General features: G+C 45.0%; 1 protein-coding gene across 5 annotated transcripts in view; it reads right to left on the bottom strand.

Annotated features, from left to right (window-relative positions):
* Window positions 1–14,803, bottom strand: part of NHLRC3 (NHL repeat containing 3) — a 41,814-nt gene that overhangs the window by 9,112 nt on the left and 17,899 nt on the right. The window contains exons 1-5 of one of the 5 annotated variants that reach the window (XM_066582334.1): window positions 14,278–14,295; window positions 9,854–10,062; window positions 4,279–4,431; window positions 3,482–3,635; window positions 561–761 (exon numbers count right to left, since the gene is read on the bottom strand). In XM_066582334.1, coding sequence (XP_066438431.1) covers window positions 561–761; window positions 3,482–3,635; window positions 4,279–4,431; window positions 9,854–9,940 — 595 coding nt within the window. In that variant the 5' untranslated portion in view covers window positions 9,941–10,062; window positions 14,278–14,295. Of the gene's footprint in view, window positions 1–560; window positions 762–3,481; window positions 3,636–4,278; window positions 4,432–9,853; window positions 10,063–13,984; window positions 14,159–14,277; window positions 14,296–14,803 lie in introns of those variants that run through there. The other 4 variants (XM_066582324.1, XM_066582319.1, XM_066582338.1 and 1 more) reach the window with 4 other exon arrangements.

The raw sequence follows: 14,803 nt of genomic DNA, 5'->3' as shown, positions 1-14,803 counted from the left end.
GTGTGTTCGGAGGTGGTCTCCAATAATGATAAAAATGTAGAAAGTGTTCATAAAGTCAGATGTACCTTCAAAATGGCATCAATAGAAACTACCATTTGCTCTGCAAAAAACAAGCCTTCACACCCCCACATTGGTTGAAAAATAAAAGTTATGGCGATCAAAAATGGCAAGAGAAAGACTTTTTATTCCTTAAAAATAAAAAAAAGGGATTTTTTTTTTTAAATTGGTACAAAACAAAAAAAAAAGCTATATAAAGATAAAATGCCATTTTTTTAACACAACATGAACATTGAAAAAAGAATTCCCACTCGATGGCAAAACTGTGGATTTTATCTATTTTACCCCACTTAGAAAGTCTTAAAAGTTTTCCAATACATTATATGGCCTGTTAAATGGTAACATTGAAAAATACAACCCATCCCACAAAAAACAAGCCCTCATGTGGCTATGTTGCTGGACAAATAAAAAAAAGCTATGATTTTTTAAAAGTGGAAAGGAGAAAATGAAAAAAGAAAATGGGGTGCAGCGAGAAGGGGTTAAAGGAAAAACTAAAGATATACCGTCAGTCAGTTTGAGAAGTCGATTGTTCAGCCCTCCATCTCCATCAACGATATAGATTTCATCTTCCCCTTTAATGAAAATGTCAGCAGGCTGATCAAACTGGAGGGGACTGAGACAGGACCCGGCTAAACCTGGGGTCCCCAGTGTTTTCAGCAACTCTCCCGATGGCGAGTACTGTTTTACTGTGTGTCCACTGGATCCTGCAGAAGGTAATGACAGGCAAGCTATTACACAATGCACCACAATGTAAAGTCAGTCCTACCTCCTGTGATCAGGGCTTGTTCGTTCTACAATTAATTGGGAAAAGACAAGAGAAGTAAGGATACAACTGATATTCGACGTACTGCCGAGTCCCTTTTACTGCCTGGGAAAAAGTGGTGCCTGATGGTCTGGTAGCGACTTATCTTTCTCCTAATTTTCTGCACTCTACTGAAATAGCATAGATGTTCAGACAAAATAGTTTTCAAGCCCATTAATGACAATGGCCAGTTTACGACTACACTATTTGACAAAAGTATTGGGACGCCCACAAATTCTGTGGCGTCACGCGAAGGGGATCTACAAATTGAATGAAAGAGCACTAGGTATGAAGGAGAGTATCACACAGACAGAAACCATCAGAACACCATGAGGTGTAGAGTTGGCAGACTTTCAATCGGGTCTGGTGGTCGGATGTCACTTGAGCAACTAACCAGTAAGGCACATTGCAGCTTCCAAAGTCCACTGTTGGCAATGTTATTTGGAAATGGAAAACATGTGGTGTGTGTGCGGTGCAGCCACGTTCGGGGAGACTTTGTATATGGACAATGCAGCCTTGCATGAGTTGTGAAGGCATCACGCACATCGTCTGCCGAAACACTCGCTAAGGAGGTCTCACAGGCCATTGGAACATCCATTAGCAACAGAACCATCCGTAAGGAGGTGAAAGGTTACTATTAGAGATGAGCGAGCATACTCATTAAGGCAAATTACTCGAGCGAGCATTGCCATTTTTGAGTACATGCCTGCTTGCCCAAAAAGATTTGGGTGTCGGGAAGAGGAAGAGATATCTCTTTTTTCTCTCCCCCGCCTCCCCCTACTCACTCCCGCAACTCACCGCTCACCCCCGCATCTTTTTGGATGAGCAGGCATGTACTCGAAAATGGCGATACTCGCTCGAGTAATTTGCCTTAACGAGTACGCTCGCTCATATCTAGTTACTATGGACAAGTGTCTGAAAAAAGCCCAATATCACAGCAGTACCTGCATAAAGACGCTTGCAATGGTGCTTGGAGCATTGTTCTTGGACTATAAGTGGAAGCAAGTGTTATGGATAGCTGAATCACAGTACACAGTCAGATCAGATGCCGCACTTGGGGGTGTCGGTTGCCTGGTGAGCAATTTTTACATGACTGAATTGTCCCAACAGTGAAGTTTGGAGGAGGTTCTGTTATGATGTGGGTGTGTTTCTGCTAAGAAGGACCCAAGCCATTGGTTATAGTGAAGTCCACCCTCAAAGCCAATGGATACAGAGACATTCTGGACAACGTGGCATAGCCTACCCTGTGGCAATACCTTGATACAGCTCAGTGTCTCTACCAACATGACCGAGCACCTTGTCATACAGCATAAAGTGTTATGGCTTGGTTTGAGGAGCAGAACATCTGCAAACTTCAATGGCCAACTCAAAGTCCAAATCTCAATCTCATCGAGCATCTTTGAGACGAAGTAGAACGCCATATCCATAAACGCCCAACATCAATGCCATCACTATCTCAAGTACTTCTCGAAGAAAAGAGGCACATTCCTCCACACATTTATCGTAATTTGGTGGAAAGCATGCCTAGGAGGGTTACTGTCGTCATTGAGGCCAGAGGCGATCCAACAACGTATTGAAAAATGTGAATAATAGTTAATTTCATCACCTTCTATGTGCGTCCCAATACTTTTGTTAACATAGTATATAATAAAAAGCTAGATACTTACATGTGGGACAATATTTTATAATCACCTAGGAACCGTGCTCGTAACCTGATCGATACTCTCTTTTTCTTGTACAGTTCTCATTCATGCGATGGAGTTACAGAAATTTCTTAGAGGTCTTATATTAAGATTCAATGAGCAGTCACCATGAATGTATTTTACGATACCCTAAAATTAAATAGCCACTCCTGCGAAAACAGTATTTCAATCATCGCACCCAATTATCACACTCTGGAAGTCTCCTATCTATATTGCAGTCACTTCCATACAGTGCAGCTTCCTGTCTGATACTTATCAGACACCATCATGATTTTTAGATTTCTCCCTGCCTTCTCTTCCTCTGTGCGATGCTATCAATCCAATGATGCATCACATGGACAGCTAGAGTCAGTAACATCTCTGAATGGAAATCACTACTAAAGACACTACTATGACAAATATGCATTTGGCCTTACTCAAACAGCCGTATATTCCATTTTGTGCTGTCCATGTATTTCACAGACACATTATCACCAATAAGGCTATTCACATGGTCCATGTAAACAGAAAATTTTGCCTGTCCTATTCTGGTCCATATCACAGATGAGAGTGGTACATGCAATGTCCACTACCTCTGCACATTGGACAGCATACAGAAGAGGTGTGTTTGTGTGCTGTTTGATGCAAGTTGAGTCTTAGATTTTTCAAGCGCAACTTTCATCCGGCTGAAGGCTGGCTTAAAGGGATCCGGGCACCTCAGAACAGCACCATAAACTAAGTTATGTGCTGTTGGAAGAGGTGGCAGAGAGCCATGGAAGGTCTTTCATACTCATCCGCTCCCATGCTGTCGACTGGTGAAGTCCACATGCCGTCCAAAAATCTGACTATTTTCCAACCGCTGTGCACACACTCTCCCATAAAAGTCTCCCCATCACCTTCCCGAACAGGGGGTTCTGAGCATAGATACAAGAGCAGTTACCTTGCCCCACATCCGTTAGCCAGATGGACTTTAACTGTTCCTCTTCAATTTCCGCAAATATACCATGAGGCATGTCAATCGTCTTGGTTTTCCAGGCTGATTTGAAGTATCCTTCCTCGGTGAACACCAGCACCTTGGACACATTTTCTCCTCTCTAGGGCAACACATATGAAATATGAGAACATGGACATCAAGTCTAGTCCTGCAGTTCTTTATAATACAACAAACTACGCCCTTACGCTGCTATTTCACAAGAACACAATTAAGTTCTGTTTACATTGGCGCAATCTTGTATTTTTAAAGGATCCACGAGGGACACATTTTTTTTTATAATGGATTCTAAAAAATTCTATTGACTTATTATAATAAGTCTGTCGGAGATCTTATTTTTCTTTTCAATGGGTTTGTGCTGGATTAGAAAATCATGGCCGCGGGTAACAGTGCCACACATCTGCATATTGTCTGCAGTATTGCAGGTCATCCACTTTAACCCTTTAACTACCAGACATTTGTGGGGACTCTGATTTTTATCCTTGCCTTCCAAGAGCTATTTATTTTTATGTTGACATAGCCGTTTAAGGGCTTGCTTTTTGTGAGACAGGGTGTATTTTTTAAATGATACCGTTTAACGTGTTAGGAAATGTGTTTGTTACATGTATGTAATGAATGTAGATATAACGGTACGTACCGACTACATTGTAAAGAAAAGAAATGGATTATTGCATTTTTCTTATTAAACTCTACTGTAGTAGAGAACGTAAAACGAACAGATCAAACACAAATACAATACAGAATACCTGAGCTATATAAACCAATGAGTTCACATGATCGACAGCGACATCGTAGGGCACACCGGTAATATACTCAGGGTTTCTTGGCCAGCCAGCATCCAGCTTGTACAGTTGTTTTGGTGATGTTCTTAGAAAATCTAAGACGGATTTAGCCCGGACCTGGAAAAGAAAATTACCAGGATATGATCCCCTTTAAGACCAATGATTTTGCGTTTTCTAATTTTTGATTTCCATTTGCGCCTTCCAAGAGGCCTTCCAAAGCTTTGTATTTTTCCATCGATTTAGCTGTATGACCTCTTGTTTTTATGTGAACCAAGTTGTATTCTGTTTAGTCTACTATATAATGTACTGAAAACGGTTAAAAAATTTAAGTGGGGTGAAATTGGGAAAAAAAAAAATACAACTTCGCTATTTCGGGAGGGGCTCAGGTTTTATGGCAGATATGGTACAGTAAAAATGACATGTGAACTTTACTCTGTGGGTCAGTAGGATTATGGCGGTAGCAGAATTATACAATTTATGTTTTACTACTTTTAAAAACTAGAGAAACTTTTCTTTTTTAAACAACACAAATTGCTTCCATAACCATAACCCTTTTAAAACTTTTAGTCAATTGGGCTGTGTTTGGGCTTGTTTTCTGCGGGGCGAGCTGTAGTTTTTATTAATACCATTTTGGGGTACGTACATCTTTTGTTTACTTTTTATTCACTTTTTGGGAGCTGGGGTAACCAAAATAAAACAGAATTCTGGCATTCTGTACTTTTTTTGTTCCCTTGTTCACCATGCGGGATAAACAGTATGCTATTTTTATAGCTTTGGCTTTTACAAACCTGCCATACCCACTATATCTTTTTAATGTTTAGACTGTTTTATGGGAAAAAGGTCTGTTTTTGCACTTTTAACTTTTTTTCCTGTTTCAAAAATATTATTAACCTTGATCTACATTTTTGGAGTCCCCAAAGGGCACTTGAGCTTGAAATCGCTTGATTGTGTGTACTATATACTGCAATACTTTTTTACTGACTCTCGAATCAGCCGAAATTCGTGCGACTTTCTCGCCATTCGCTTTCTGCTCAGCTGCCCGGCTTTAGTATTGAACAAAAAGCGCTGCACGCACTGTCTTTGCACTTGCACTGAGTTTTCAAGCATACGCTGGCACTTTAGGATCAATTTCCTTTGCTCAAAGCTCAGAGTCCGTTTACACCAAATCATTTATCGTTTGAACGATGGACGCCGCCAGCGATTACTTGTTCAGCCTGTTTATACGGGCAGATAAATCATCAGCGCGTTCAAACAGAAAATCATTCCGTCGCTCACATTCGCTGTATAAGCAAATGAGAGAGAGAGAGAACAAGTGCAACTTAAACTATAAGTGAATGAGCCAATGATGATTTTTTTGCCTGCATAAAATGACCAAAAAGCGAATTCTCATTCGTCATTCGGTTGTTGCTTACGTTTAGACTGAATGATATCGTTCGCTTTCTTTTGTTTGAACGATAGTCTGACGTCAACCAAGAGTGAAAATTAAGGGGGAATCAAAGCTGCTGCAAAGGAAAGCTGGTTCCCTGCCCATAGCAACCAATCAGGTCTCTGCTTTCATTTTCCAGAGGTGGAACTTGATTGGTTGCTATGGGCAGGGAAGGCCGTCTTCCTTAGCAACAGCTTTGCTTTCTCTCCCCCAGTGAGTTATAAGCTGTTGAGGTGTGTGGACATGTTGGTACACCCTGTATAGCCTGTCACCGCTGCGGAGAGTGATGTTACCCATTCATCAAGCTTGTCTTATGGCAACCAACCTGCTATTTGTGCACATTTGTCAGATCACACTAAGCAAATGCATAGTTCTCTCTGATACTGACCTGCAGAGTATTAGTACTCGTTCACACCTGCGTCTGCGGTCTGATCGCAGATTTCTGTTACAATCTATGGTGCATACTGCACTACTTCATTGGGGGAACCGCTGGAGGACGTAACACAAGCTGCTCGGGTCCCATTAAAGTCAATAGGATCCATTAAAGTCAATAGGATTCCAGCTGTGACCCTGCGTACACCCACGGAATTTGCTGCGTATGCCCTCATACGCACGCAGGCGGTCATGCACAGTACACCTTTTTTTTGTGTATAATTCCCCCGCCATCACTTAATCCATATGCATGTAATTGTGTATGGGCTGCGGGCATATGTGTAAAAGGTTTTACCGGGAGTCGGTTATCGCCAAGTATGGCAGCACTAGTGCACTGCGCATGGCAGCGTATCTCACACATACTGTCGTGTGCAGTTCGACTTTTTTTTTAAATTCCCCGCTCTGCCTTGTGTATTGCGCATGGAGAGCGCTGCATACGCTACCCATAGATAACAATAAGGCTGCACGCATGTAATACGCAGTGAAATACAGCATGCAGTGATTTTTTTCACATGCGTATTTACACTAATGTGAGAAGATCAATGAAAATGAATGTATTTCATTGGCTCCATTCACCGCGTATTACGCGGGCGTACATCACATGTATAATCACGCTCATGGGAATAAGCCCCAACAGTGATGTGCCTGAGCCCTTAGTTGGTCGTGTAGCCACAAGAGGCACAACAACCATATCTTCAGCAGTACCGGTATTTCAGCTATTGTCCCAGTTATAAAAAATAGTTTTTCAACACATTTTGACTGCAGAACCTCTTTAAAGTGTTTTTTCCCCCTGCTTTATATCATAGACGGCTTATCCTAATGCGATTTTCTATCACATACGAGTTTTGCACCGGGTCACTGCAGATCCCAACAGCAGGACATTTTGTGATCCGCTTATTATTAGAGGATCCTTTTAACAAAAAGGGATCATCCAAGGCTGAGAGCCTCTGGAAATGTTGTGTTGGGAGTTCTATACAAGCGACAGACCAGCTCTGCCAGATATCATCCAAGTTGTTGCTCAATTTGAACGCTGATACTTAATTATAATGTGTAGAAATTATTCTTTGTACTCGGTGATGAAAAAGAAGCTGCTAGAACATGTCAGAGCGCTGAAGCAACACGTCCCGAATCAGGGAAGGTTCCTGGCTACACCGATGGGACAGTTTTTGACGCCACCATTACAGCGCCAGAGAAAAGACAAAACCTGCAAGTTATGCCCTATCTATAAGGTTGGAGACAACTTGCTGATCAGTAAGAGCCTCACTGCTGAGACCCCCACCAGATCTCGAGAATGGGGGTCCTGTATCTCCCGTCATCCTCACTGTGGAGTTACTGCACCCCCCACAGAGAGGAGGAGACTGAATGCAGTGCTGGTCTCGAAAACACAATAGCGCTCCATTTAATTTCAATTGGACTGCAGACATACCCAAGTGGGTGCCACTCGACTATTTCTATCAGCTCCATTGAAATGTATATAGATAATGGAGGAATAAAGACTTCTACTATATCTTCTTGCACCTGTGTATGCTGCTGCAGAACCTCATCTATATACACTGCACTAAGGGAGCAAGGGTTAGGGCTCCCCATACTGTGGCTTATGCATCTTTTGGGATCCTTGGTCCCACCCGGACAGGGGCTTATCGAGTGCTGCTGGTGACTCTATCTACTAGCCTCATTGGAATGAATGGACAGTCACTGACTGAGAATGCTCAGCCAGCACTCTTTCACAGCGATGTCACTCTGAAGGTCAGCGGGGGTTTCAACAATGAGACCCCCATCAATCATCAATGTATTCCCTAACCCATGTGCCTTTAAGTACATGACCTACTTTGGTATTTAAGGATACAATAATTTGGGTTGATTTTCATTTCTACTTTTCAAGTTTTCCATACAACTTTATTGATTTGCTCAGGGGTTGAAAAAACACTAGTTCTGCCATTCATTCTTTTCTGTTTTTTTTAAATGGTGTCCTCTATGCAACTTTTCTCTGGGTCAGAAAGATTACGATTATTCCAAAATCCTATATATATTTTTTTAGGTTTTTCCACTATCGCATAATAATTAACTAAATGATGGCATCAATTATGAGAATCTTTATTTGTATATTAGAATATAAAGAATCCTCAGACTCAGTAATGTATCATAAATAGGGACAAACAAACACAGAGAGAAACTTTTTATCCCTGCAGTGTAAACACTAGTGACAGAGAGGGAACTAGTTTAGAATGTAGCAGACCCCTAGATTAGGGGCTGCTGGTGAAATATGCCTAAGGGCTTATACAGACGACCGTATATCGGCCGCGTATTCACGCCGACCGATATACGGCATCCCTCTCTGCAGGGGGAGGAGGCTGGAAGAGCCAGGAGCAGTGCTCTGAGCTCCCACCCCCTCTATGCCAACTCTCCACCCCCTCTCAGCCCCTCTGCACTATTTGCAATGAGGGGGGCGGGATGGAGGCGGAGCTAATTCCCGAAACTTAGCCCCACCCCAGCCCGTCTCCTCTCATTGCAAATATTGCAGAGGGGCAGAGAGGGGGTGAAGTGGGGGCGGGAGCTCAGAGCACTGCTCCCGTCTCTTCCAGCCTCCTCCCCCTGCAGAGAGAGACGCCGTATATCGGCCGGTGTGAATACGCGGCCGATATACAGTCATCTGAATAAGCCCTTAGAATGGAATAATTGGGCTCAAAACCTCTAAGAAGTACGTTGTTTATGGGCAAGGTAAAAATGTGTTCATTTTATTGTAGTAAATCATTAGGGATGTGGCGATACCAAACATCTATTTCTCTTCTGTTTTTTTGCCAAAAAAAGTAATAATATATATGAATATATATATATATATATATATATATATATATATAGTGCTAAAAGAGTTTTTCTTTTCAAAATTAAAAAAAAAAAACATAAAAATATTGTAACCCTTTCTATGTCCTTGTAGGTGACTTTACACATGCAGGTCTATGACTGCTCAGAAGTACTGCAGTGCATTATCTCTTTTCTTGACTATGACAAGCCATGGCGACCCATCAACCCCCCCTGATTGGATAGTTGAGGGTCGATGACGCTACAGAAGGAGCTTACTCCCTCTGTTAACCACTTACATGCCATGCTCCATATTAATCACAGCATGTAGGGGTTAATGGCAGGGATCAGCGTTATCTGTGAACCCCCGCCATTGCAGTGGGACTCCGACTGTCCGTTACAGATGAGACCATGCCATCCGCAGCAGGAGACATCTACATGCTGTACATGTACTTGTCTGACATGGGAGGAAGGTGTTTGCATGAAATGTCGTAAATCATGCAGTGGGAAGGGGTTAAAGCCTACTTATTTATAAATACAACCACATATATGATACCACACATAAAGATACAGTATCATCGGTGTTATTCACAGGCACGTGTATGGCGAGAGCGGTCTCCAGCCTTCAGGTGACAGCTATCTACAGGTGGATGGCCACTAGCGGCTGAGATGAGTGCAGCTTTCTAACATGCTCGCCTGTCCCAATTCTGCCATCTTGCACCCACTGAGGGGGGGGGGGAAACTTTCTTACAGATGCTGCTGAGCCACCACCCTGTGATCGGTGCTGGGAGGTAGACCTTGGAGAGGTGCATATTAGAGAGCTGTCCCCTCTCCTGCTTACCGCATGACAGTATCTGTGATATGATCAGCTGAGTAGCTCACCTTATGTTTACCATCACTGCGAAGTAAGGCATACAGGGCCAGGCTCACCAGCGCTGCAGATATGCAGATACTCGATTTTAACTTCATGGTGCTGCTGTCTACTTTGGCATCACACTGGCACTTCCTCACTCCTGTGCCCAAGTAATCACACCTGGCATCATGTCAACTGCTCCTCCCATAAATAATGCCAGCTTCAATTACACCGTCATCTACAAAGACAAAGATGAATAAAGTGAAAATAGATTTACAATTTCTACAATTCCATTCAGCCATATAAAGGCTCGTTGCGCAAATGTTAAGTTATCTAATGTTCCTACAAGTTCCCATACATTTACCACTAACGCAATTGGATTCAAAGCGGCGTCAAAAGAGCGGCCTCGTGAAATCAGACCGCAGCTTCCACTGTACCAAAGTAGCGGAAGAAGGAAACATGGACACACGAGGCCAAGTATTGTCATGGGGGATACATCAAGGAGGAGCCGAGATGACCTTACAACCTCCTGAGTACATTGGCACAAGTGCGCCCACATCTTATTTCCTGTGGCTTATACAGTGCCAACATATTCCGCAGGGCCGTACAGAGATCATCATCGCTGACATCAGGCTATGTCACACACACAGGGACCAATTTAGCAAGACACTAGTTAGGATTATTCTGTCAGTTTTTTGTTTCCGTATATATGTGCGTCTTGAATTCGTACGCATTACAGGCCATTTTTACTTTCATGTGTCATCTGTTTTTTTCTCTATTTTAGGCTGCATTCCCACGAACATATATCTGCTCGGTTTTCACGCCGAGCCGATATAGGTTGTCCTCATGTGCGGGGGGGAGGATGGAAGAGCCAGGAGCAGGAACTGAGCTCCCGCCCCCTCTCCGCCCCTCTGCACTATTTGCAATGGGGAGAGGCGGAACGGGGCGGGGCTAATTCGCGGGATTTATCCCTGCCCCCGCCCCGCCTCTTTTCATTGCAAATAGTGCAGAGGGGCAGAGAGGAGGCAGAGAGGGGGCGGGAGCTCAGTTCCTGCTCCCGGCTCTTCCATCCTCCCCCCCCCCCGCACATGAGGACGACATATATCGGCTCGGTGTGAAAACCGAGCCGATATACGTTCGTGGGAATGCAGCCTAAACAGGGTATCAAGGACTGAATAGATAAGACTAACTGCCACCAAATTATAGCTCAAGCAGGAAAGGGTGATATAATGAGAATTAAAGCATAACTTTAACATTTTCTTACTTGACAATGGAAGAGCCAGGAGCAGAAACTGAGCTCCCGCCCCCTCTCTGCCTCCTCTCCACCCCCTCTCCGCCCCTCTGCACGATTTGCAATGAAAGGAGGTGAAACGGGGGCGGGGCCAAGTTCCGAGAATTAGCCCCGCCCCGTCCCGCGACTCCCCATTGCAAATAGTGCAGAGGGGTGGAGAGGAGGCAGAGAGGGGTCGGGAGCTCAGAGCACTGCTCCTGGCTCTTCCAGGCTCTCTCCCTGCAGAGAGGGACGCCGTATATCGGCTGGGCGTGAAAACCGAGCCGATATACGTTCGTCTGAATCCAGCCTAAATCTTTGTGCAAATGCAACGTGTAAAAAAAAATGTACAACTTCTGCAAAAAAAAAGTTGTACATTTTGACGCACATTGCATGAGCACAGGATTCTGGAGCAAATTATGTGTGGAGGAAGCCAAGCAGAGAAGCTTCACCTCTTCCTGTCCCGGCTGGTCCACCAACTCTTGTGGTCTGTGCATGAACTGTGGAAAAAATTCCCATTGATGTCAATGGGATGCAAAGATGATGTTGAATCTCTGCCGGAATCTACCCAAAGAAAAGGGGCCTTTATATATTGTAGAGGTGCACTACAGAGAATGGCCTGTAGGGGGCAACAGACAGGCATTCTGGTGCCTGAGATGAGGGAAACACCCACAGGTGTGGTCAGGAAGTAGAATATAGGTGTTCATTCCTGCTACATTCAGGGGTAAGGTGGGCTGCAAGCCAGAGAGAGGTCCAGAGAGGAACCTGGGCTGTGAGAGGTCTAGGGGGAGACTGAGAGCAAGAGGTCCAGAGAGAGACCTGGAGGAAACCACAGTGAGTCCTGAGCTGAAGACAACTGTATGAAGCTGCCCTGGAGAGTGGGTGAGAACCACAGTTGGACTGTTTGTTGAACTGTATGAAACAAAAGGACACTTACGTTTATTTGCTGAAGCAAGAGGATATTGCTGTGAAGGTGAAAATAAATAGGAATTTGGAGTTTAACCCACTGGTGTCTACCTGTGATGTGAGCGAATGATCCCTGGGTTGCTACAATATAGTGACTATATATACTGTGCATCCAATGTAGGGAAACAATACAAGCAGACAAATATCACACAGAAATACTGCACTCTATAGACGCACCCCTACAACACCTGTAGGGTGAGATCACACCCAGTGGAACTGCTGCAGAACCTCGGCTATGGAATGGGAGATGAATTCCCCAGCCATGTACAGTACAGTGTAAGTGAGTGGAGTTTAACAAACCCGTCCACTAAGGCCTCATGTCCACGGGGAAAATCAGGCCCGCTACGGATTCTCTATGGAGACTCTGTAGCGGGTCCCTCCTGCCCCGCGGACAAGGCATTAAAATAAGAATAAACTCACCTGCTGCGGACGGTGCGGGTCTTCCCTTCTTCGCGGCTGGATCTTCTTTCTTCGGCCCCACGGATGTGCTCGGCACGCCGGCTGCGTGCCGTGCGCATGCGCTGGGCACATCCGCCGGGTCGAAGAAAGAAGATCCAGCCACGAAGAAGGGGAAGACCCGCACCGTCCGCAGCAGGTGAGTTTAATTCAGGCGTAGGTCTCCCGCGGATCTGGATGGCTTCCATAGGCTTAATTAGAAGCCTGCAGGAGCAATCCCCGCGGGAGACCCGCACTAAAATGGAGCATGTGTGGATTTTTTTCTGCCCGCGGGACCCGTGCCTGCAGGGAAAAATGACATCCGCAGGTATTTAACTACCTGCAGGTGTCTAATGCATCCCTATGGGGCGCGGATCCGCGTGTGAGAAAAACGCTCCGGATTTTAATTCTTAATTTCCCTGTGGACTTGAGGCCAAAGGGTGCGATCACACATCATGTAGTAAGGCTTCTTTCACACAAGCAGATATACGCTACGTCGGTTGAGAAAAACGTGGCGACCAGGCACACAAAACGACCGTTTGTGCACCCGTTCAGATGGCCTGGTGAGCCCGGCCAAATCCCTCCCACCTACGGCTGCTCCCATATGAGCCCATGCAGTAGCCGACATATTCCGGCCCAAAACATAGTTCCAGAACTATGTTTTGGGTCCGACGTAAAAACGCCTGGCGCTATATCGGCTTGGCTGGGTTTTTTTACGTCTCACAAATACGCCCATGTGATCTGATTCACTAGAATCCAATACATCAGATCACAGCGCATATCGGCCGGCCGTAAAAACAGCCATCCGATATGCGCTCATGTCAAAGAAGCCTCAAGCTGCCCCACAATCCAGATGCGGGATTTGATGTGGATTTTGGGGCTGACTTCCACCACGGACTTTGCTCATTGCAGTGAATGCACTCCAGGTGAAAGTCTGCTGCATTTCTTCAACGCAGCTCCACACGATGATCTTCCAGCGCGGATGTGTTCTGTTGTAAGTGCGGCTTCACGCGGATGTATCTGCGCACAATACGCAGTGAATGGATCCCGTTGATGTCAATGGATTAGTTCCTATGTGCAGATTTTGTGTGCATCTTTTGACAGCACAAAAACAGAACATGCTCCATCTCTCTGCGCACCAAAGGCTCCCATGGAAGTCAATGCAGGCTGTGCAAATACTGCGCAATACGCAAGGAGATGTGTGGATCACTGTAACTGCGCTGGATACAGAAGCCAGCTGGAACTAGTTCACCATCTCACCTGGTGCATTTGTTTGCTGCATGCAAGATTTAGGCCATAGACTGCAATAGAGAGGCTGCAATCTGCAGGGAAGCTGCACTTCCACTTAGACAACACACACATGATCTGCAGCAGTAGTCAGATTCTCCACGTGACAGATCCGCCCTGTGTGGCCACTGCCTTACAGTGGAAACCTGCACAATGGAAGACAGACATGCTGTTCTTCTATGGACATGCTGCAGATATTCACCTCGAAATTCTTCCCTTACCGCACACCAACTCCTGCAGACTTGCTGGTCCCTGTAGTTCCACAGCTCACGTCTCGTCCCCGCTGTTCGCTATAATGTACACTACACTGTAATAATGAGCATCTTACACATCTGTCTGGAGCTGCAGGGGTTAACGCTCTCCTGTCAGGTGACAGCAGCACCCCGTTACGTCATCACGCAGCGACCTTAGTGCTGTCTGCTCGAGGGGTCCCTGAGGGTTCCTGCTACAGACGATAACAATGCGGCTTCTCTGGCTTCCCCGCAGCGGGATTACCTTGTGTGTCGGCTGGGGTTCTCTGTAGTTTCATTCATGCCCCGACCGGATGATATCACAGCCCGCCGCCCAGGCTTACTGCGGGGATAGCGGTGTTCGTGCCTCACAATCTCCCCTGCTGGGCCCCCGCAGGTCTGTGTGTTGCTGTGCGCACATCACACCCCAGTTTGGCACTGTGCAGCAATTCCAGCAACCTCATTGGTTCTGATTCACAATCCCAGCAATATCATTGGTTGTTTGGCTTCTGTGATTCAACCTCGTTGGTTGTTTGGGTTCCCTGATTCAACCTGATTGGTTGTTAGTGCCGAACTGCGGTTTAATATAGATGTATGTGTCCCGTGCCTGCATTGTACTGTAGTTAAGGGAGCATTCACACTGAGTTTTCTATGTAGGAGAAACCTATTATAATAATCTTTATATAGCGCCGAACATATTCCGCAGGGCTTACAAAGACAGGGAATACAGAAAGACAAAAAGTACAAAAATACAGAAAACCGCATATAAGTTTTTATGTCGTTAAAAGTAT

Source organism: Eleutherodactylus coqui, chromosome 1 (assembly GCF_035609145.1).
Source record: "Eleutherodactylus coqui strain aEleCoq1 chromosome 1, aEleCoq1.hap1, whole genome shotgun sequence".
In the NCBI taxonomy this organism is placed as follows: domain Eukaryota; kingdom Metazoa; phylum Chordata; class Amphibia; order Anura; family Eleutherodactylidae; genus Eleutherodactylus; species Eleutherodactylus coqui.
The sequence above is the reverse complement of the archived record's forward strand: the minus strand, read 5'-3'. Positions and strand labels throughout refer to the sequence as shown.